This window comes from Saccopteryx leptura, chromosome 5 (assembly GCF_036850995.1).
Source record: "Saccopteryx leptura isolate mSacLep1 chromosome 5, mSacLep1_pri_phased_curated, whole genome shotgun sequence".
NCBI classification, from domain to species: Eukaryota; Metazoa; Chordata; class Mammalia; order Chiroptera; family Emballonuridae; genus Saccopteryx; species Saccopteryx leptura.
Genome location: NC_089507.1, coordinates 172,573,452 through 172,595,736, shown reverse-complemented (window position 1 = coordinate 172,595,736; position 22,285 = coordinate 172,573,452). Strand labels below are relative to the sequence as shown.

General features: G+C 47.2%; 1 protein-coding gene across 4 annotated transcripts in view; it reads right to left on the bottom strand.

Moving 5' to 3' along the window:
- NINL (ninein like) overlaps positions 1-22,285 on the bottom strand; it is a 217,475-nt gene that overhangs the window by 158,229 nt on the left and 36,961 nt on the right. For 2 of the 4 annotated variants that reach the window (XM_066386921.1, XM_066386926.1), the window contains exon 1: positions 7,125-7,238. The exons of 1 other annotated variant lie outside the window; for it this stretch is intronic. In XM_066386921.1, the coding sequence (XP_066243018.1) occupies positions 7,125-7,173 (49 nt within the window). In that variant the 5' untranslated portion in view covers positions 7,174-7,238. Of the gene's footprint in view, positions 1-7,124; positions 7,239-7,370; positions 7,571-22,285 lie in introns of those variants that run through there. One more of the 4 variants, XM_066386923.1, reaches the window with a different exon arrangement.

Here is a 22,285-nt window from a genome sequence, read left to right as displayed (position 1 = left end):
AACTAAAATGAAGCAACTATGATCTCATTCCCTCTCTCTTTGTCTAAAATCAATAAATAACATCTAAAAAAGGGGGAACCCTTGTACACTGTTGATGGGAATGCAGATTGGTACAGCTACCATGGAAAGCAGTATGGTGTTACCACAAAAAATTGAAAATGGAACTGCCTAATGACCCTGAAATTCCTCTTCTGGGAATTTATCCAAAGAAACCCAATATGCTAATTCAAAAAGGAATATCTGATGAAAAGATGCTCATTTTCACTAGCTATTCAAGAAATGCAAATAAAAACTAAAATGAGATACCACCTCACACCTGTTAGATTAGCTATTATCAACAAGACAGGTTATAACAAGTGTTGGAGGGGCTGTGGAGAAAACGGAACCCTCATTCACTGCTGTTTGGAATGCCAATTAGTACAACCATTATGGAAGAAAGTATGGTGGTTCCTCAAAAAATTAAGAACAGAGCCTGACCATGTGGTGGTAGCGCAGTGGATAAAGTGTCGGACTAGGATGCGGAGGACCCAGGTTCGAGACCCCGAGGTCGCCAGCTTGAGTGCGGGCTCATCTGGTTTGAGCAAAAACCCACCAGCTTGGACCCAAGCTCGCTGGCTTGAGCAAGGGGTTACTTGGTCTGCTGAAGGCCCGCGGTCAAGGCACATATGAGAAACCAATCAATGAACAACTAAGGTCTCGCAAAGAAAAACTGATAATTGATGCTTCTCTCTCCGTTCTTGTCTGTCTGTCCCTGTCTATCCCTCTCTCTGACTCTCTCTCCGTCCAAAATTAAAAAAAAAAAAAAAGAACTACCATATGACCCAGCAATCCCTCTACTGGGTATATACCCCAAAAGCTCAAAAACATTGGTACATAAAGAAACATGCACCCCCATAATTCATCACAGCGTTATTCACATGGCCAAGACATGAAAACAACCAGTGTCCCTTGATAGAAGACTAGATAAAGAAGGTGTGGTACATATATACAATGGAATACAACTCAGACATAAGAAATGATGACACAGCCTGACCAGGCAGTGGCGCAGTGAATAGAGCGTCAGACTGGGACGCAGAGGACCCAGGTTCGAAACTCTGAGGTCACTGGGTTGAGCCCAGGCTCATCTGGTTTGAGCAAGGCTCACTAGCTTGAGCCCAAGGTCGCTGTCTTGAACAAGAGGTCACTCGGTCTGCTGTAGTCTCCCCCAGTCCAGACACATATGAGAAAGCAGTCACTAAACAACTAAGGTGCAATAACGAAGAATTGATGCTTCTCATCTCTCTCCTTTCCTGTCTGTCTGTCCCTATCTGTCCCCTCTCTCTGTCTCTGTCACCAAAAAAAAGAAAAAAAAAATGACACAGTGACATTTACAACATGGATGGACCTTGAGAACATTATACTAAATAAAATAAGTAAATCAGAAAAAGCTAAGAAATATATGATTTCACACAGGTAGGATATAAAAATGAGATTCATGGACATAGATATAAGTAGTTACCAGTAGGAGGGGGACATAGGGGAGTAGGTGGGAGGAAGGGTATAAAGAGGGACAAATATAAGGTGAAGAAAAATAATTTGACTTTGGGTGATAGGTATACAATATAATCAACAGTTCAAATGCTGTAGAAATGTTTACCTGAAATTTACTTTTCTAAATAAAATTAAAAAGAGAAAAAAAGAAAAGGAATATCTGCACCTATATGTTCATTGCAGCATTATTTACAATAGCCAAGATCTGGAAGCAGCCCAAGTGCCCACAGGTAGATGAGTAGATAAAAAAAGCTGTGGTATATGGAATGATAGAATCCTATGCAGCCAGAAAAAAAGAAGGAAATGTTACCCTTCACAACAGCATAGATGGACAAGGAGACCATTATGTTAACTGAAATAAGCCAGTCATTAAAAGACAAGTACAATATGATTTCACTCACATGTAGAATCTGGAGACAAAATGAACTAACAAGCAAAGTAGAGACAGACTCATACATCAAGAGAATGCTGACAGCTGTCAGGGGTGGCGGAGGGATATGGGGGGCCTGGGCAAGGGAAGTGAAGGGATAAAGCAAAAAAAAAAAGAAAACTTCATGGACATGGATAACAGTGTGGTAATTGCTGAGAGGAAGGGAGCTGAGGCAGGTGGACAAAGACTTGACTTGGGGGAGTGAACACACAAAACGTACAAAAATGTTGTAGAATTTGTCACCTGAAACCTGTATAATTATGGTAAATAGTGTCACCCTAATAAATTCAATAAAAATAAAAACTTTTTTCTGGAACTTCCGGGTAGAATTATTAGCCATTGGAAGAAGCTGATTGAGATCTCAGGGATCTTTGATTGAGAATCAAAAAGAAGGAAACCTTGAAGAAAAAAAGAGAGAGAGCTACAAAAGCCAAACCTCACTTTCCCTCCACCTGTGAGTGAGACGCCCACCACCAATGTGACACTACGCAGAAGAACTAGGGCCACCAAAGGCTGGTTCAGCCAAGATAAATTAACCCATTGTGAATCCCTGATTTTCCTTCCTAGTCCTTCCTATTTGTTTAATCCCAGACTGAGTGTTCCATCATTGGCAGCTAAAAACATACTGATGGATTTCTACAGATGTAAAATTCCTTCCTAGAACCTTGAAAATCTAGAAATTGTGGAGAATGACTTCCCTTCAGATCTTTAAGAATAACAATAAATGAGGATCATTTTGAGAAACTCCAACACACCAAATCTTTACTTAATAGACAAAGCAGATCCCCCAAAAAAGTAACTAGATTAAAAGGGTATTTCTTGGCCCTGGCCGGTTGGCTCAGAGGTAGAGCGTCGGCCTGGCGTGCAGGAGTCCTGGGTTCAATTCCCAGCCAGGGCACACAGGAGAAGCGCCCACCTGCTTCTCCACCCCTCCACCCCTCCTTCCTCTCTGTCTCTCTCTTCCCCTCCCGCAGCCGAGGCTCCATTGGAGCAGCGTTTGCCCGGGCGCTGAGGATGGCTCTGTGGCCTCTGCCTCAAGCGCTAGAATGGCTCTGATTGCAGCAGAGCATCGCCCCCTGGTGGGCGTGCCGGGTGGATCCCGGTCGGGCGCATGCGGGAGTCTGACTGCCTCCCCGTTTCCAACTTCGAAAAAATACAAAAAAAATAAATAAATAAAAATAAAATAAAATAAAAGGGTATTTCTCATAACACAAAGATTTGTCAGTTTCATCTAATGAAATACAAAATGGTGAAACGCACAAAAACTGGCATATATCAAAGATCCTCAAATTTAAGTGCAACAGAATTACCTGGAGGGCTTTGGTTCATTTGACAAATGATTTCAGTTGAGGGCAGACTGCGAACCAGACTGAGAAACTAGAAGCTATTTTATTCCTTAAAGTCTAGAGAACGACAATCCAGGATTGAGGGAAATAAAAAAAAGTGCAACCAGGCAGCACCACAGGCATGCTCCAACTTTTGTCAAAAGAGGATAAAAATACACCCTGGCTGGTTGGCTCAGTGGTAGAGCACTGGGCGGGCTTATGGATGTCTGGGACTTGATTCCCCAGGGCACACAGGAGAAGAGACCATCTTCCCCTCCCACAACCAAGGCTGGAGCAAATTGACCTGGGACGCTGAGGATGCCTCCAATGGCCTAGCCTCAGGCTCTGCAATAGTTTAGTTGCCGAGCAACAGCCCCAGATGGGTGGAACATCTCCTGGGTGGAATTCAGTTGGGGCACCTGCAGGAGTCTGTCACTCTACCTCCCCACTTCTCATTCTCAGGTTTTCCACTTTTCCCTTGGCTTTTCTTTTTCTTTTCTTTTTTTTTACAGAGACAGGGAGTGAGTCAGAGAGAGGGATAGACAGGGGCAGACAGACAGGAACGGAGAGAGATGAGAAGCATCAATCATTAGTTTTTCGTTGTGCATTGTGACACCTTAGTTGTTCATTAATTGCTTTCTCATATGTGCCTTGACCACCATGGGCCTTCAGCAGACCAAGTAACCCCTTGCTCAAGCCAGCGACCTTGGGTCCAAGCTGGTGAGATTTGCTCAAACCAGATGAGCCCATGCTCTAGCTGGCGACCTTGGGGTCTCGAACCTGGGTCCTCGGCATCCCAGTCCGACGCTCTATCCACTGTGCCACCGCCTGGTCAGGCCCCTTGGCTTTTCTTGTGCCTTGCCTGTCTTGGTGAGACACGGATAAACAGAATGGCCCACCATCCTCTGACTCTACTGTTTCTTTACCATGTGTCACAATTCAATGAGAACCTGCACGTGAACGGCCATGATGGCGGCGGCCCGGCCTTACAAGGATAAACATAGAGAGCATCCTCCATAAGATGTCTCCGTCTCATGGTTCAGACATTTAGAATCCTTTGGTAAAGAACTCTCACAAGGCGGCTCAAGATTATTCCAGGATGGGGAAGGAAAACCTGCTACCAACCCCCTCCAAATAGCTCCAGGTAGTCTGACCCAAACTTGTGGCCTCTTGCTTGTGATTAACAAAATTTCTGGCCTTGAGCCTGAATTCCTAATTTGTACTTGAAACCAAGGACTAAGCTAAAGCCAAATCTACAGCCCTGTTATGACTGCTGCCAACTCAACCTTTACAGAAAGACCATGGAATTAGAGAGGCAAGTGGCCATGGCACTGGAAATGCCCTTTTAGGCTGGAGGAGGGCATTCCTTCTAGTCAAGAGTGAGGCCAGGACACTGTGTTTTGGCTCCTTTTTCTAAACCTTTCCTGAGCCAGGGAAGGAGAGAGATCTAGTAGCCACCTATTTATGGCAAATCTAAACCTAAGTGTCCAATGTAGAAAGAAGGACCTCCTCTCACATGCCCCAAGTCTCAAATGCCACATGTTTCATCTAAAAAGAAAAAAGAAAAAGGAACCATCCCTTTAACTGGCATATAAAGTCAATCACCATAAAAGGGCAGGATCTGAATACCTTGAATACTTAATAGTTAGAACTTTGCAACTTTTTTGTTACTTTATTATCCACCACCAAACATGCATAAGGATTCAAAACAAAGGAAGCACTAACACTGAGTTTACAACTTCCAAGGAATACAATTTAGGAAAAAACAATTTTCCATCAAAGTTTATATAAACTCCTCAATTAAAAACATTGTACACCCTAACTTTCCCTCCATAAAGTGCTCTCTTTCTAATTTGATGGTAGTTAATGTTATCTGAAGTTCAAGGTCTTTGGAAAAGGTTATTTTCCCATTCTGCAAAGCTGATTATCCTCTAATTTTTATTGACTAGGAACTATACTAAAACGTGGAAATGCAGCTTTTATTTGCCAATATAAACCAATTAAATTTGTATTAGTTTAAATCACTAGACGATGTATAAATCAAACAACAAGCCTGATCTGTGGTGGCGCAGTGGATAAAATGTTGACCTGGAACGTTGAGGTCACCGGTTCAAAACTCCAGGCTTGCCTGGTCAAGGCACATATGGGAGTTGATGCTTCCTGCTCCTTCCCCCTTCTCTCTCTCCTCTCTCTCTAAAAATGAATAAATAAAAAAATATTTAAAAAAAAATCAAACAAGGCCCTGGCCGGTTGGCTCAGTGGTAGAGCGTCAGCCTGGCGTGCGGAAGTCCCGGGTTCGATTCCCGGCCAGGGCACATAGGAGAAGCGCCCATCTGCTGCTCCACCCCTCCCCCTCTCCTTCCTCTCTGTCTCTCTCTTCCCCTCCCGCAGCCAAGGCTCCATTGGAGCAAGGATGGCCCGGGCACTGGGGATGGCTCCTTGGCCTCTGCCCCAGGCGCTAGAGTGGCTCTGGTCGCAACAGAGCGACACCCTGGAGGGTCAGAGCATCGCCCCCTGGTGGGCAGAGCGTCGCCCCCTGGTGGGCGTGCCGGGTGGATCCCAGTCGGGCGCATGCGGGAGTCTGTCTGACTGTCTCTCCCCGTTTCCAGCTTCAGAAAAGTACAAAAAAAAAAAATCAAACAACAAGGGCACCACAGTGGTAGCCTGCTTCTCTAACTGCCTTAGTATTTCTTTTTTAACATATTACATATTCTTGCACAAAGCTATTAAAATTGCAAGACTGCTGATAATGTTCTCTTTAATAGGCCATTTTTAACTATCATTAATTTTTTAACATTTTCTTTTAAAAGTATTCAAAATCCAATGTAAAAAACCTGGAAACCACAGCAAAGGCCTCTAAGAAGAAAGCTGCCATCACTGATAATCCCTTCCTCCTATTAACAGTGTTGGTGGTGGGATCTTAAGGTCTGACCTTCTCCAAGACATCAAGCTTCATATACTGCCCACAAAAATTAGGGGACATTTCAATATGAATATGAAGTGAAAAAAATATCCCCTAATTTTTGTGAGCAGTATAGTTCTCCTCCCCTCCACCCTCACCCTCACTCACCCCATCATCTCCCCATTCCAAAGCTTGATCTGGGTCTCCTAGAGCAAAAAGGAACCAAGTGACCCTTCTCACTTCCATCTCGTGCAAACACAGACCTACACAGAGCTCCTAACAGCGCACCAGGGCATGATTTATGAGAGTGAAACACCCAAAGAGATCGGAAAGACTCCTACATGGCATTTGTAGAGTCAAGAGGCTACTCTGCCAAACTAGTACAACAGAGGAAACAACAGGCTTTTCTGCTCCAGAGACTGGCATCTTATTTCAAATAGTTTTCCACGTGCAAACTCATAATACAACAAAAGGAAACGGGTACATCCTAAAAAGTTGCAATCTTATTTACATGAGATGATTCTGTGGAATAATTCGACTTAGAGGGATGGGGCCTTCGCGTTTTGCAGAGGACATAGAGGACGCCAGGGATGGCAAAGGCGCCTGGCCACCGGCTGCGGCGCATCTGGGAAGCAAAGAGGCTGCATCGGCCCACCGAGACCACGACTCTCCCCAACCGTCACTTTCCCAAAGGAACCACTGGTTCGCCCCATCCCGCATCGCACACCAGGAGCTGAACTTACACTTCAGTAAAGGGGCCGGAACAACGCAAACTGTTCAAACGGGCACCGACACTTGAGAAATGGCCGAATTGTAAGACCTGGTTTTTAAAGGCTTGGTTAAGCAGCCGGGTTCCCGGAGAAAACCTTATTTTAAAGCGACCCCACCCCTAGCCCTCCAGGATGACAGGAAAAGCCGGACATCACCTCACACTTACCTAACCTGCAGCCCCTATAACCGGAGCCAAGGGGAAGCGCGCACCCCATGCAGTGGCCAGGGTCCGGGCGCCGAGGCGAGCGGCAGGGAGTGGGGTTCCACAGGTTTTCATCCCTGTTCGTGCTCCGCCCAGAGCACTGTTGTCCTACCAGCCGACTTCCTAGCAAGGCGGCCCCACCGGAGGCGCGTGCCGCCGCCCGGCCCTGCCGTCCCTGCCGTCCCGCAGGCCAGCCCCGACCCCGCTCACCTGGGCAGTGTGGGGGGTTCCACCCTCTTCGCCCGCGTGCAGATCACAGAGACCCGGGCCAAGGGACCTGAGCAGGCCCGTGGTTCTGACCCCGCGTCAGCCTCAGCTCTTTGTGTCGGAATGTCCAGATGCCGCGCTCATCCCGGCCACCGGTGCCGCCCCTTCACCTCCCTACACTGGGGCAGCCGGCCAAACGCGGAGGAGGCGGTGCCGGGAGCGAGCCAGCCGTGGGGCGGGACCGGAAGTACGCGAGAGCGAGGGGGCGGGACAGGGGCAGACAGGGCACCTGGAGTGATCCGAGCTGTACCAGGTGGACGAATGTGGGAAATAACCGACAACCTCTGGGGTATTTCTGGAGCGTAGAATCCTGATCTCGATAGCCCCAGTAAGCGATGTGTTCTCTGTGGGGTTTAGTTCTTGGTCTAGCATCCTATGCTAGAAACAACCAGAGGAGACTGACTCCAGATTCATAGTTGAGGAAACCGGGAGATGTAAAACTGATTATTATCTTTCCGTCATATCAATATATACATTCAATAAATATTTATTAATCACCTACTCATGCTAGTAATTCTGCTAGGGTCTGAGGTTACAGAAGTTACAATGCGGGAGAAGGACGGGTTAAGGAGGCGGGAGCCCCTTTAGAATTTACATCTGGAAAACAATTTAAAAACTTAAATAAAATATACAAAAATATAAGATAGTTTTAAATGCTAAAGAGGACTAACTAGGAGATGGGGATAAGGAGTGCAGGAGGTTGACCAGGGAAGGTAAGTGAGAAGGTAACATTTTAAGTGAAGGCCAGACAGGAAGTGAGAAAAGACATGTGTGGTAGCAACTGACTAAAGCCCTGAGACTAGAGCAGGCATGGCCAACCTACAGCCTGCATAATGAGTTTATGTGGCCCGCGATTAAATTTTTAATATTCTCCGCTACTTTAAAACCTCAGCTACTCAGAAGCAGAAGCATCTTTGATTATTGGAAAACGAGATGTTTAAGAAAGAAGATAGTGGTACGCAGAAAATTCCACATGTGACTAATCTAGGGTTAACTTCCAATAATTGGTCGAATGGATTCGCAATACTTCTTTTATTTATTTATTTATTTATTTATTTATTTATTTATTTATTTATTGGTATTTTTCTGAAGCTGGAAACGGGGAGAGACAGTCAGACAGACTCCCGCATGCGCCCGACCGGGATCCACCCGGCACGCCCACCAGGGGCGATGCTCTGCCCACCAGGGGGCGATGCTCTGCCCCTCTGGGGCGTCGCTCTGCCACGACCAGAGCCACTCTAGCGCCTGGGGCAGAGGCCAAGGAGCCATCCCCAGCGCCGGGGCCATCTTTGCTCCAGTGGACCTTGCTGCGGGAGGGGAAGAGAGAGACAGAGAGGAAGGAGAGGGGGAGGGGTGGAGAAGCAGATGGGCGCTTCTCCTGTGTGCCCTGGCCGGGAATCAAACCCGGGACCCCTGCACGCCAGGCCGACGCTCTACCACTGAGCCAACTGGCCAGGGCCTATACTTCTTTATTTTTTAAAAAAATTTTATTATAAAGATTTACAACTTTTGTACTCGTCTGCACTTGATATGAACTGTTTGACATTTAGCGGCGATGTGAAACCCACAGTCCTTTAGGCAGAGTTTGCCAGTGTGCACCCAAGGTCAAACAATTCATTATTTTTGTGGTCAAGTGTGCTGAATCAAGTGGCATTGTAGCATAGACAATAGCTGCAGTTGATAACTGAAAACGTGTCCAGGCTGTTTGTAAAATGAAATAATTGTTTTAGTTGCGATATAACACCTTCAAGCTAATATAACCCCTTCATTCTATTAATTAAATATTGTTCTGATTGCCTGACCTGTGGTGGCGCAGTGGGATAAAGCATCTACCTGGAACGCTGAGGTTGCCGGTTGGAAACCTTGGGCTTGCCTGGTCAAGGCACGTATGAGAGTTGATGCTTCCTGCTCCTCCCCTTTCTCTCTTGTTGCATTCACCAAGCGCAAGAACAAACGTGGGAGACTTTCAGGGGTTTAGATCTTACTTTATTGGCCAAGTTTAACCTGCGCAGGGACGAACTCTCAAGGTGTCCGGAGACACCGTACCCTCAAGGGGCTGCAAATGAGAGTCGTGCCTGGCGCTTACAACTAGGTCCCTATATATCCTAAGTGAGCAAGCATTATGTGGCAGTTAGCTATTCACTAGGGAGGTCGTGTGCAGCATAGCAACAGAGGAAGGGTTTAGCTTAGTGTAGAATTTCAAACATAAACTTCTGATAAGGGTCTCTAACCAATAGAATGCAGGATGTTTTCCCAGCTTTGTGCTGATCTCTTTGTTCTCAGCCTCACAGGGACCCTATCAGCCCTTCCCTGTTCCTTCTCCTTCAAGAATTAAACTCTGGCAGCCACAGCATATCTCCCCGAACCTAACATCTCTCTCTCTCTCTCTTTCTCCCCACCCTCTAAAAATCAATAAATAAAAATAAAAATAAATATTTTTCCAATTGATTGCGACACAGTTTGGATATTTATATGGTATGTAATTATATTTTTATTAAAGTATATTTTTATTAAAATAATATTGTATATTAAAATATTTTTTCACTCACATTTATTCATAAACAAATTACATAATAAAATTTTGTTTACTTAAATGAGCACTCTGCTAACTGGAGGCCTATCTCTAGCTCCCTACCCCATGGTAGGTGGGAGGGCCTGTATAATCCAGGGCTGTGTCCATGATGAAAGCAGCTTCCCAGTGCAGAAGGGCCTACACTGGAGCTGGGCCACCCCCATTAAGATGTCTCATACTATCCAAAAGTGGCATGTCCATCCAACAAAGGAGCTGGTGCCCCTCTCTGGTTGCAGTCCAGGAGTCCACTACATTGCTCAATGATCAGTCCACGATAGCCCAGCTCTCTGTACAAATCACCAAGATAAAGGTCCATTACGGGCAACTAGGTATACAGCGCTTTATTAACAGGCCTCAGTGCCTTTCCATAAGCACTCTGTCCATTTCCACAAGCTGCATCCAAACCCCTCAGCAAGTTTACACAGCTTGGCGGGGTCAAACACGTTCAAGGCCTATGCCACTCTGATAGTTTTTTTACTGCTGCTGCCAAAAAGCACCTATTACCTTCTAATGCCAACACCTGCTGCACATTAGAAGGGAACCCGTGGACTGCCAATTTCACATGAGGCTTCAGGCCCATCCCCGTTAGGTGGGTCCCTCAGCCTTCTCCCTATTCAAACTGGAACAATGGGTCTTGGGGAGGATCCTCCTTTCCTACAACTGTCTCCACGTAATCTTGCAACCATGCAACTCGAATGTCAATCATTTTCTTGGCAGCTGCCGGGGTCACTCGCTTCCCCACGTTTTCAGCAGTTGGAACCTCTGCTCTGGCTCAAGCTGCTGCCAAAGCTCTAACAGGACTTTTCTAGACCTGCCATCCAATTTCTATTTGCCCTGGCTGCAATCAAATCTGCCCACATCTGTATTCGGGTCGCCTTTACAGGCCTGTTTTATTTGTCAGTTAGGGGGACAGCACAGGCAGCAGCCCTCACTGCTTTATGATCTTGAGCTGCCTCTAGCTCCCCCAAATCTGCTACCATCTGTGTAGGGGGTTGCACCTGCCCCTGAGGAATGCTTGGCTGCTGGGTTTTTACCTTCTGGGCAACCACCGGCTGAGCTCTGAGTCTGCAGACATCAGCTGCAACCCAAGCCTCATCTTCAGAAGAGAAGGAGTTGGAAACTTCTGCTCCTGTCAACTAAGAGCCACTCCACCTGGCACAGGTGCTCCTTCTTCAGTGACCATTTCAGACCCTGAGGCTGCCAGCTCTCAGCCTGAGGCTGAGACTCAAGTTCTTGAATCTGTAGTTGTTTCTCCACTAACTGTCGGTGCCAGTATTTTACTTCCTGGGCAAACTGGAGCTCACAAACCTGACACTCCTTCTCCAGCACTTACTCCAGTTCAAGCCATCACTGGTTCTCAGCTTATTGCCTGACCTGCAGTTCTTGGATATGTAGCACTTTCTCCAGTGACCATTCCAGTTCACACCATTATTGCCGCTTGGTCTGCAGCTTACCCTGGAGCATTTGACCTTGAGCAGCTTCTAGCACAGAACTGGTTTCCTCTTGCAGGGTTGCAAAAAACCCAGCCCATGGCCCATCAAAGAAGAGCCATGGAGAACTATATACTGAAGAACAATAACCACTCCTCTACCCTTCTTGTTGGGGAGATAAAATATATTATGCTCACTTTGTTAAAGATGGCACTGCCCAGGTGGAAGCCCGTCACCCAGGTGATTGCTTGGGATGGGCGTGATTGTATTAATGTGTGTTGTGGGCGGGCTGTGGGCAGGCAGGATTGTAGCCTGGGGTTTTGTTTTAGGACTAAGCCTTTCCCACCCTTTTTGATGTGGGGTGGAGTTTGTATCAGAGACTTTCTTATTTTGTATATTGTATTAAAAGTTTTGATTTCTGCACTATAAAGTGGGGCAGACCGGGAGCTTGCTCTCTCTTGGTTCCTGAGATTAGTATTAGGGGAGGGAGCAGAGAAAGGCTATGCGGAGGAGACCAGGAGAAGCAGCCAAGATGGCGGAGTGTTGAATGAGAAGCCAGTTTGTGCAGAGTTTGTGCAAAGAGAGAGAAGGAGATGGAAAACAAAGGAGAATGAGGCTGGTGAGGTAGACACCTTTGATTCTAGGAAACTCAGATAAGTAAGTAGCTTTGTGAGCACTGACAAGTAGGTTTTGGAGCCCAGTGTGTGTTTTTACTTGCCCACCAGGTGCAAGCTAGGATTAAAGATGATGGCCCACCAGCTTTTGGCTCCATTGTTTCTTTACCGACTGTCCAAATCCAATGTGAACCTGCATGGGCCAGATGGCTATGATGGTGGCCCTGGCTCCTGACTTTACACCACTCCTCAAGGGTGTTGGTGACTCCATACCAATCTGATCCAAATCCTGCTGTCTGTGCCAGACATGTGGTCAGATGCCAAGGCCATGCACGTTCACATTGAATTTGAACAGACGGTAAAAGAACTGTGGAGCCAGAAGATGGTGGGACATTCCATTTATTATATATTACCTGTTGATGACAAGATTGCAACAAATGGCCTGACAGGGAGGTGGCGCAGTGGATAGAGCGTCGAACTGGGATGCAGAGGACCCAGGTTCGAGACCCTGAGGTCACCAGCTTGAGCCCAAGGTTGCTGGCTCCAGCAAGGGGTTACTCGGTCTACTGAAGGCCCACAGTAAAGGCATGTATGGGAGAGCAATCAATGAACAATTAAGGTGTCGCAATGCACAACGAAAAACTAATGATTGATGCCTCTCATCTCTCCGTTCCTGTCTGTCTGTCCCTGTCTATCCCTCTCTCTGACTCTCTCTCTGTCTCTGTAAAAAAAAAAAAAAAAAGATTGCAACAAACCCTCACCCCCAGGTTAGTAATTTGACAGGATTCTTCCACTCAGGGCCAGGTAATATTGTATATCCTAGTACAACATGAGAGGCTTAGGCTGTTGTTTGGCTGGTATAAAATGGCTCTCAGCTGCATTAAGTCTAGATGAGGAAATGTTCAAAAAAGTCAGAGTAAAAAGAGCCATATACAATTGTTCTTGTAGGGTGAGTCTCTCCTCCTGACTCCCCCCTTTTTGTTTCTGTATTGGGGCTTGAGAAAGCTATTGGCGCCTGACCAGGCGGTGGCACAGTGGATAGAGCGTCGGACTGGGATGCGGAGAACCCAGGTTCGAGACCCCGAGGTTGCCAGCTTGAGCGCAGGCTCATCTGGCTTGACCAAAAAGCTCACCATCGGCCCTGGCCTGTTGGCTCAGCGGTAGAGCGTCGGCCTGGCGTGCGGGGGACCCAGGTTCGATTCCCGACCAGGGCACATAGGAGAAGCACCCATTCGCTTCTCCACCCCCCCTTCCTCTCTGTCTCTCTCTTCCCCTCCCGCAGCCAAGGCTCCATTGGAGCAAAGATGGCTGGGGCGCTGGGGATGGCTCCTTGGCCTCTGCCCCAGGCGCTAGAGTGGCTCTGGTCTCAGCAGAGCGACACCCTGGAGGGGCAGAGCATCGCCCCCTGGTGGGATAGAGCGTCGCCCCTGGTGGGCGTGCCAGGTGGATCCCGGTCGGGCGCATGCGGGAGTCTGTCTGACTGTCTCTCCCGTTTCCACCTAAATAAAAATACAAAAAAAAAAAAAAAAAAAAAAAAAGCTCACCATCTTGGACCCAAGGTCGCTGGCTTGAGCAAGGGGTCACTCGGTCTGCTGAAGGCCCATGGTCAAGGCACATATGAGAAAGCAATCAATGAACAACTAAGGTGTTGCAAGGAGAAACTGATGATTGATGCTTCTCATCTCTTTCTGCTCCTGTCTGTCTGTCCCTGTCTAACCCACTCTCTGACTCTCTCTCTCTCTCTCTCTATCCCTGTAAAAAAAAAGAAGAAGAAGAAGAAGGCTATGGCTCCTTCTGCAATACTTATAAGTTTGGGTAAATTTCTTAAGTTCCTGAGGCACCTGAGAATTTCATAATATTCCTTTTTATTTTCCTTTCAGGACAATCTTTTTTCTAAAATCCTTCCTTTTTTATTTCTTTCTCACCTTTGTCTACTTTCTTTCTTTTTTTTTTTTTTATTCATTTTAGAGAGGAGAGGGAGAGACAGAGAGAGAGAGAGAGAGAAGGGGGGGGAGGAGCTGGAAGCATCAACTCCCATAATGTGCCTTGACCAGGCAAGCCCAGGGTTTCGAACCGGCGACCTCAGCATTTCCAGGTCGACGCTTTTATCCACTGCGCCACCACAGGTCAGGCTGTCTACTTTCTTAGTTGCTTCTATTTTTGTTTCTTCCCTCTGCAGAAACCTTCTACAACCTGAACAAACTTTCTGCAATTTACACAGACCTGTCGAAGCTATTCAGAAATAACCAACTTTCAGAACAATTTACTTTCTTCCTTTTCCTTCAAAAGTACCTCCATTACCTTATAAATTTTATCATTAAAACCATATAATTTCGCCTGACCAAGCGGTGGCGCAGTGAATAGAGCGTCGGACTGGGATGCAGAGGACCCAGGTTCAAGACCCCGAGGTCGCCAGCTTGAGCGCGGGCTCATCTGGTTTGAGCAAAAGCCCACCAGCTTAAAAACCCAAGGTTGCTGGCTCCAGCAAGGGGTTACTCGGTCTGCTGAAGGCCCGCAATCAAGGCACATATGAGAAAGCAATCAATGAACAACTAATGTGTTGCAATACGCAATGAAAAACTAATGATTGATGCTTCTCATCTCTCTCCATTCCTGTCTGACAGTCCCTGTCTATCCCTCTCTCTGACTCACTCTCAGTCTCTGTAAAAAATAAATAAATAAATAAATACCATATAATTTCTTTCTAATTAATCAGAATTGTTGTTGGGCAGATAAAATATATTATGCTCACTTTGTTAAAGATGGTGCTGCCCACGTGGAGGCCCATCACCCAGGTGATATTAATGTGTGTTGGGGGCGGGCTGTGGGCAGGCAGGATCCTTGTAGCCTGGGCTTGATTTTAGGACTAAGCCTTTCCCACCCTTTTTGATGTGGGGTGGTACAATCCCATCATGCCTCAGATAAGTGACTTTGTATTAGAGCAGGGGTCCCCAAACTTTTTACACAGGGGGCCAGTTCACTGTCCCTCAGACTGTTGGAGGGCCAGACTATAAAAAACACTAGGAACAAATCCCTATGCACACTGCACATATCTTATTTTAAAGTAAACAAAATGGGAACAAATACAATATTTAAAATAAAGAACAAGTAAATTTAAATCAACAAACTGACGAGTATTTCAATGGGAACTATGGGCCTACTTTTGGCTAATGAGATGGTCAATGTCCGGTTCCATATTTGTCACTGCTAGCCATAACAAGTGATATGACGCGCTTCCAGAGCCGTGACACGTGTGTCCCACGTCACCAGAAGTAGTACTGTATGTGAGCAATGCCACGCTTTGCGTCGCTCTCTCACTGACCACCAATGAAAGAGGTGCCCCTTCTGGAAGTGCGGCGGGGGCCGGATAAATGGCCTCAGGGGGCCGCATGCGGCCCATGGGCCGCAGTTTGGGGACCCCTGTATTAGAGACTTCCCTATTTTGTATATTGGATTAAGGGTTTTTGATTTCTACACTATAAAATGGGGGCAGAACGGGAGCTAGCTCTCTTGGTTCCTGAGATTAGCATTAGAGGAGACAGCAGAGAGGAGAGAGCAGAGAAAGGCCACATGGAGGAGGCCAGGAGGAGCAGCCAAGAGGGCAGAGTACTGAAGGAAAAGCCAGTTTGTGCAGAGTTTGTGCAGGGAGAAGTAAGGGGATGGGGAACAGAGGTGATAAGGCTGGTGAGCTAGGAAACTTTGATTCTAGGAAACTTGGATAAGTAAGTAGCTTTGTGAGCACTGAATGTGAGTGGGTTTTGGAGCCCAGTGTGTGTTTTTACTTGCCCGCCGGGTGCAAGCTAGGATTAAAGATGATGGCCCACCAGTTTTTGGCTCCATTGTTTCTTTACCAACTGTCCAAATCCAATGCGAACCTGCATGGGCCGGGTGGCTATGATGGCGGCCGCGGACACTGGCTTTACAATTGTTAACTTCTAAGAACCTTAACTTTCAATGAGAACTAAGTTAGTAATTAGTAATTTTAGATTGATATTTTATCTTTTTTAAAATTTATTTTTATTTATTGATTTTTAGAGAGAGGAGAGATAAAGATGGGGAAGAGCAGGAAGTATCAACTCAGTAGTTGCTTCCTGTACAAGCCTTGACCAGGCAAGCCCAGGATTTTGCACAGGCAACATGAGCATTCCAGGTCAATGTTTGTTTTTTTTTTAATTTTTTTAATTTTATTTATTCATTTTAGAGAGGAGAGAGAAAGGGAGAGAGAGAGACAGAGGGGGAAAGAGAGAGGAGAGAGAGACAGAGAGAGAAGTTGAGGAGGAGCTGTAAGCATCAACTCCCATATGTGCCTTGACCAGGCAAGCCCAGGGTTTCGAACTGGCAACCTCAGCATTTCCAGGTCGACACCTTATCCACTGCGCCACCACAGGTCAGGCAGGTCAATGTTTTATCCACTGTACCACCACAGTCAGGCTAGGTTGATACTTATATGAACATATTTTATGACCTTTATAAATAGATTATTTTAATGCAGACTGGTGCAGCCACTGTGGAAAACAGTATGGAGTTTCCTCAAAAAATTAAAAATCGAACTGCCTTTTGACCCAGCTATACCACTTTTAGGAATATACCCCAAGAACACCATAGCACTGTTTCAAAAGAAGAAATGCACCCCCCTGTTTATGGAAGCATTGTTCACAATAGCGAAGATCTGGAAACAGCCCAAGTGTCCATCAGTGGACGAGTGGATTAAAAAGCTTTGGTACATATATACTATGGAATACTACTCAGCCGTAAGAAATGATGACATTGGATCATTTACAACAACATGGATGGACCTTGTTAACATTATACTGAGTGAAATAAGTAAATCAGAAAAAACTAAGAACTATATGATTCCATACATAGATGGGACATAAAAATGAGACTCAGAGACATGGACAAGAGTGTGGGGGTTACGGGGTGGGAGGGAGGAGAGAGAGGGGGTTGGGGGAGGGAGGCCCACAAAGAAAACCAGTTAGAAGGTGACGGAAGACAGTTGGACTTTGGGTGATGGGAATGCAGCATAATCAAATGTCAAAATAACCTAGAGAGGCCCTGGCCGGTTGGCTCAGTGGTAGAGTGTCGGCCTGGCGTACAGGAGTCCTGGGTTCAATTCCCGGCCAGGGCACACAGGAGAGGCGCCCATCTGCTTCTCCACGCCTCCCCCTCTCCTTCCTCTCTGTTTCTCTCTTCCCCTCCTGCAGCCGAGGCTCTATTGGAGCAAAGTTGGCCCAGGTGCTGGGGATGGCTCTGTGGCCTCTGCTTCAGGCGCTAGAATGGCTCTGGATGCAACAGAGTGATGCCCCAGATGGGCAGAGCATCGCCCCCTGGTGGGCATGCCGGGTAGATTCCCGGTTGGGCGCATGCAGGAGTCTGTCTGACCGCCTCCCCATTTCCAGCTTCGGAAAAATGCAAAAAAGAAAAAAAAATAACTTAGAGATGTTTGCTCTGAACATATGTACCCCGATTTATCAATGTCACCCCATTAAAATTAATTTTTTAAAAAGAAATAGATTATTTTTGTAAGGTCAGTGGATAATGGGGGATGGTCACTTGGGGAACTCAGACCCGCGAACTTTGTCTAGGACCGCCCACAACCAAGCGCGCCAAAGGAGGCTTCACAGGAACCGTTTGGAAAAAAGCGATCGTCTGCCAGCCAGTGGGATTTCACCACGTCATAGTAGCTCTACTTCCCTAAAGGGACCCCTTTAAATATCTCCCACACAGTTTAATCCATGCAACTTCCCTGGCCTCCATCTTACCTCGGGGCTAGGGAACCTTGCCAGGCGGGATGCGCGCTCTGTACTCAATAAAGCCTTTTGCTCTTCCACACTTGGTGGCTCCGAGCCCCGTTCCTTCCTTCTCAGCGGGGAAAAATACCTTACATTTTGGTGCTGAAACCCAGGAGGAGTAGAAGTCCGCAAGGACTGCTCCTCTTCCTCATCCCCTCTGAGAAAGAACCAGGATCTCCGACCTTCCACCCACTTCGGCGCACGGTGCGGTAAGTCCCCTGCCTCCGCCTTCCTCTCAGTTCTTTCCTCCGAGACTCCCTGTCCGAAACCGTAGCTACGTCAGGGAAGTCTTTTCCATTCGTCCGAGTGCATGTGCTTGTCCCCAAGCACATCCACTTTACCTTTTCCGTCCGTGGCCAGACCTTGAGTTTTTAGGACGCTAATACTCAATACTGACCACTCCGAGGACTGAGGGCAGCTGTGGGGGCATAGGAATCTCCCTCCCTAAAGAAGAAGAAACTATTCTTTTCTCCACTGTGGCCAGGCCACAGAACCCATTGAACTAGCATCCTGAAGGGACTTTCGGTTTTAACACCCTCACCAATTTAACTATCACCAAAAAAGCTGGGAACTGATTGGAGATCTCTTACATACACAGCTTCTAATTATTCGCGCACCTGTCCTTAATATCTGTGCCACCTGTTCCACAGTGCAGGCCTTTTTCTGGCCAGAGAAACCTCACCTAAAATCTCCACTCCTGATCTTTCCTTCTCCGTGGACTCCAAACTCTCTTTCCCTCCTGTCTGACCCCCATGGGCGCCCCTCTCTTGGGACTTTTCTCTGGTCCGTCTGTGGACCTCTTTTGTGCTTGGGTCTCTTCCCTCTGAGAGCCCCCTCCCCTCCCTTCACAAAAACCTGTTTCTTATTCACCACTACCATCTCTTTATCCTCCCCTGCTGGCCAGGGGCCCCTCCCTTCACTGTGTTCTTAAGTCCCTCCTCGGTCAGGCCTTTCTCAGCCTGGCATTGGCTCTTACACTGGTTTTCAGGACGTCCAACCCCAATTTTCTTGCAGGAAGTTCTGGCCCTGTCCTGCCTTTGGCTCTAGCATTTCCTGTGGGATCTGGGTGCCAGGCTCCCCACGAGCCCCCCTCCTCTTATTCCCAAACCCCTATCCGGAACCTGTGAACACGGCATTTAAAGTTTTTAATGGTCCCAATTAGTAGAAACAGGCCAAGGCTGTTCGCCAGACCCGCATGCAGCAGAAGGTAACACTCTAAACCCCAACTCTTGTGGCAACCCTGAGACCAGCAGAGCCACCAGCAGTTTGCTTTAAGTGTGGCAAGCAGGACCACTGGTCCCGGCAGGGACCCTGCTGGTGGCTGCCCACTGAGTCCTGCCTGCAAGCAGCCCAGTCACTAGCAGAGTGATTGCCCATTTGGGGCAACAGGTTTTTCCTCAGCGCCTCTAAATGGAGGACAAGCCACCCGAATGGGAAGGCCAATCCAACCAGGTGGGCGCATCGCTCGAACTCCTAGAACACGGCCTGGACTCGGAGAACCCAGGGTATGCTGCAACGAGTGGGTAAGTCCATCACATTTCTTGTGGACACGGGGACTACCTTCTCTGTTTTGCCATCACACTCTGGACCTCTAGTTCCCTCACAGGTCTCGGTTATGGGAATGGATGGGACCCCCTACCTTTCCCCTTTTTACGCCACTCCTGACATGCAGTTTTGCCTTAAGCTTGCCTCCTTACAGGACCACTGGCCTCCATCCATCTCCAGCTCACCAAAAGGCTGGACCCTGCAAATCCCCCTATTACTCCTCCTTTTTTTAAATCCTTACAGGACCGCATCCGCAAAGTTTCTCAACTCAAGGCCACACAAATGTTCCTCCAGACACCCCTCAAAGCCACCACCTTCCGATCTCCCCCTCCCCACGACGCCCCTATTCAGCAGGAAGTAGCCAGACAAATAAACGGCGCCCCTTTTTCTATTTAACACAAAAGGTCAGAATGTAAGGTCGGTGGATAATGGGGGATGGTCACTTGGGGAACTCAGACCTGTGAACTTTGGCTAGGACCGCCCACAACCAAGCGCACCAAAGGAGGCTTCACAGGAACCGTTTGGAAAAAAGCGATTGTCTGCCAGCCAGTGGGATTTCACCACATCATAGTAGCTCTACTTCCCTAAAGGGACTCCTTTAAAAATCTCCCATGCAGTTTAATCCGTGCAACTTCCCTGGCCTCCATCTTACCTCGGGGCTAGGGAACCTTGCCAGGCGGGATGCACGTACTCAATAAAGCCTTTTGCTATTCCACACTTGGTGGCTCCGAGCCCCATTCCTTCCTTCTCGGCAGGGAAAAATACCTTACAATTTTATTGGCAAACAAACATATTTTCAAAGATATTATACAGATAACAGGAACCTTTTGTAAACCCAGGGAAAACAAACATATTTTTTGTTAAGAACTTTAAAAGACATTAATTAAATTATTTAAATGAACTGGTTTCTCTTTTTTTTCTTCCTAAAATTACCCTTAGTAATTTTTTTAAAGAGTCAAATTAAGATTATCCTAGATGCAGTATTAAGTCTAGTTTTAACTTGATCTGGTAATTTGTATAAACACAACAAAAATAGTACAGTAATTGATCATATTGGCTTTTTATAATCTGCTTTGCTGGAACTTTATAAGGAATTTTTAGATTGAATTTTAATTAGCCTCTCAGGGCACACACAAAACCCAAGCTACATAGTTGCTATTAGGCTCTGCCTGTAATCTTTCTGAAAATGTCCTTCTTTCCCACAGTTGTAACAAGCTTGTGGCCTTGGTCACACACTGTCTCCATTTCCCAATACTCAGGTCCCTCCTGAAGGCCTTGTCCCAAGGACACCTCCCAGAACCTTCCCAGGCTGGGGGAGTTGCCTCAGGGGAGGGGAGGTGTTGAGCAGATAAAATATATCATGCTCACTTTGTTAAAGACGGCGCTGCCCACGTGAGGCCGTTGCCCAGATGATATTAATGTGTGTTGGGGGGCAGGCAGGATCATTGTAGCCTGGGGCTTGGTTTTGGGATTAAGCCTTTCCCACCCTTTTTGATGTGGGGTGGTACAATCCAATCATGCCTTGGAGAAGTGACTTTGTATTGGAGACTTCCCTATTTTGTATATTGGATTAAGGGTTTGGATTTCTACACTATAAAATAGGGACGGAGCGGGAGCTTGCACTCTTGGTTCCTGAGGTTAGCATGAGAGAGGAGAGAGAGTAGAGCCAGCAGCAGAAGGAGGCCACGTGGAGGAGGCCAGGAAAAGCAGCCAAGATGGCGGAGTGCTGAGTGAGATGCCAGTTTTTGCAGAGTTTGTATCTGGGACAAGGAAGGAGATGGGGAACAGAGGTGAATAAGTCTGGTGAGCTAGAAACCTTTGATTCTAGGAAACTCGGATAAGTCAGTAGCTTTGTGAGCACTGAATGTGACTGGGTTTTGGAGCCCAGTGTGTATTTTTACTTGCCCACTGGGTGCAAGCTAGAATTAAAGACTATGGCCCATCAGTTTTTGGCTCCGCTGTTTCTTTACCGACTGTCCGAATCCAATGCGAACCTGCAAGGGCTGGGCTGCTCTGATGCTGGCCCTGGCCGTGGCTACTGGCTTTACAGGAGGGTAGGATGAGGGGAATTTGAGTTTTTAAAGGGGCTCTGGATTTAAAGAAGCCCTGGAACCAAACCTAACATTCCAGCCTTTTGTTGTTTAAGTAAAAGGGGCAAAGGTATCTTCTTCTGTAGCTACTTCCTGCTTGTTAGGGTTGGTGAAATCTAGACAGAAGGGCTGGGCTGAGGTTCAGGCTAGGTGGTGAGAACAGTTTTATAAGTCCTTTTCAATCCCAAGGGGTCATTTCATATCCCATCCCGATTGCTTTAAACATCCCCTTGGTAAAAGTGCTTTCCCAATCTTTTTTTTTTTTTTTTCTGTATTTTTCTGAAGCCAGAAACGGGAGAGACAGTCAGACAGACTCCCACATGCACCCGACCGGGATCCACCAGGCACGCCCACCAGGGGGCGACGCTCTGTTGCGACCAGAGCCACTCTAGCGCCTGGGGCAGAGGCTGAGGAGCCATCCCCAGCGCCCGGGCCATCTTTGCTCCAGTGGAGCCTCGGCTGCGGGAGGGGAAGAGAGAGACAGAGAGGAAGGAGAGGGGGAGGGGTGGAGAAGCAGATGGGCGCTTCCCCTGTGTGCCCTGGCCGGGAATCAAACCCGGGACTTCTGCACGCCAGGCCGACGCTCTACCACTGAGCCAACCGGCCAAGGCCATTTCCCAATCTTCTAAGTCTGAACTTCCCTCCTTTGGATACCAAGGGCATTGTTGTCAGATCAGATTGTGAGCAAGAGGGCAGTTAAATTCCCACTGACATGCTGCAGCTCAGAGGAGTACCCATGGCTGTAATATGAGACTCCACAGCTCAGGGGAAAGGGAATTCCCCATGATGAAGGCGAGATGAAGGGAAAGGGAAAT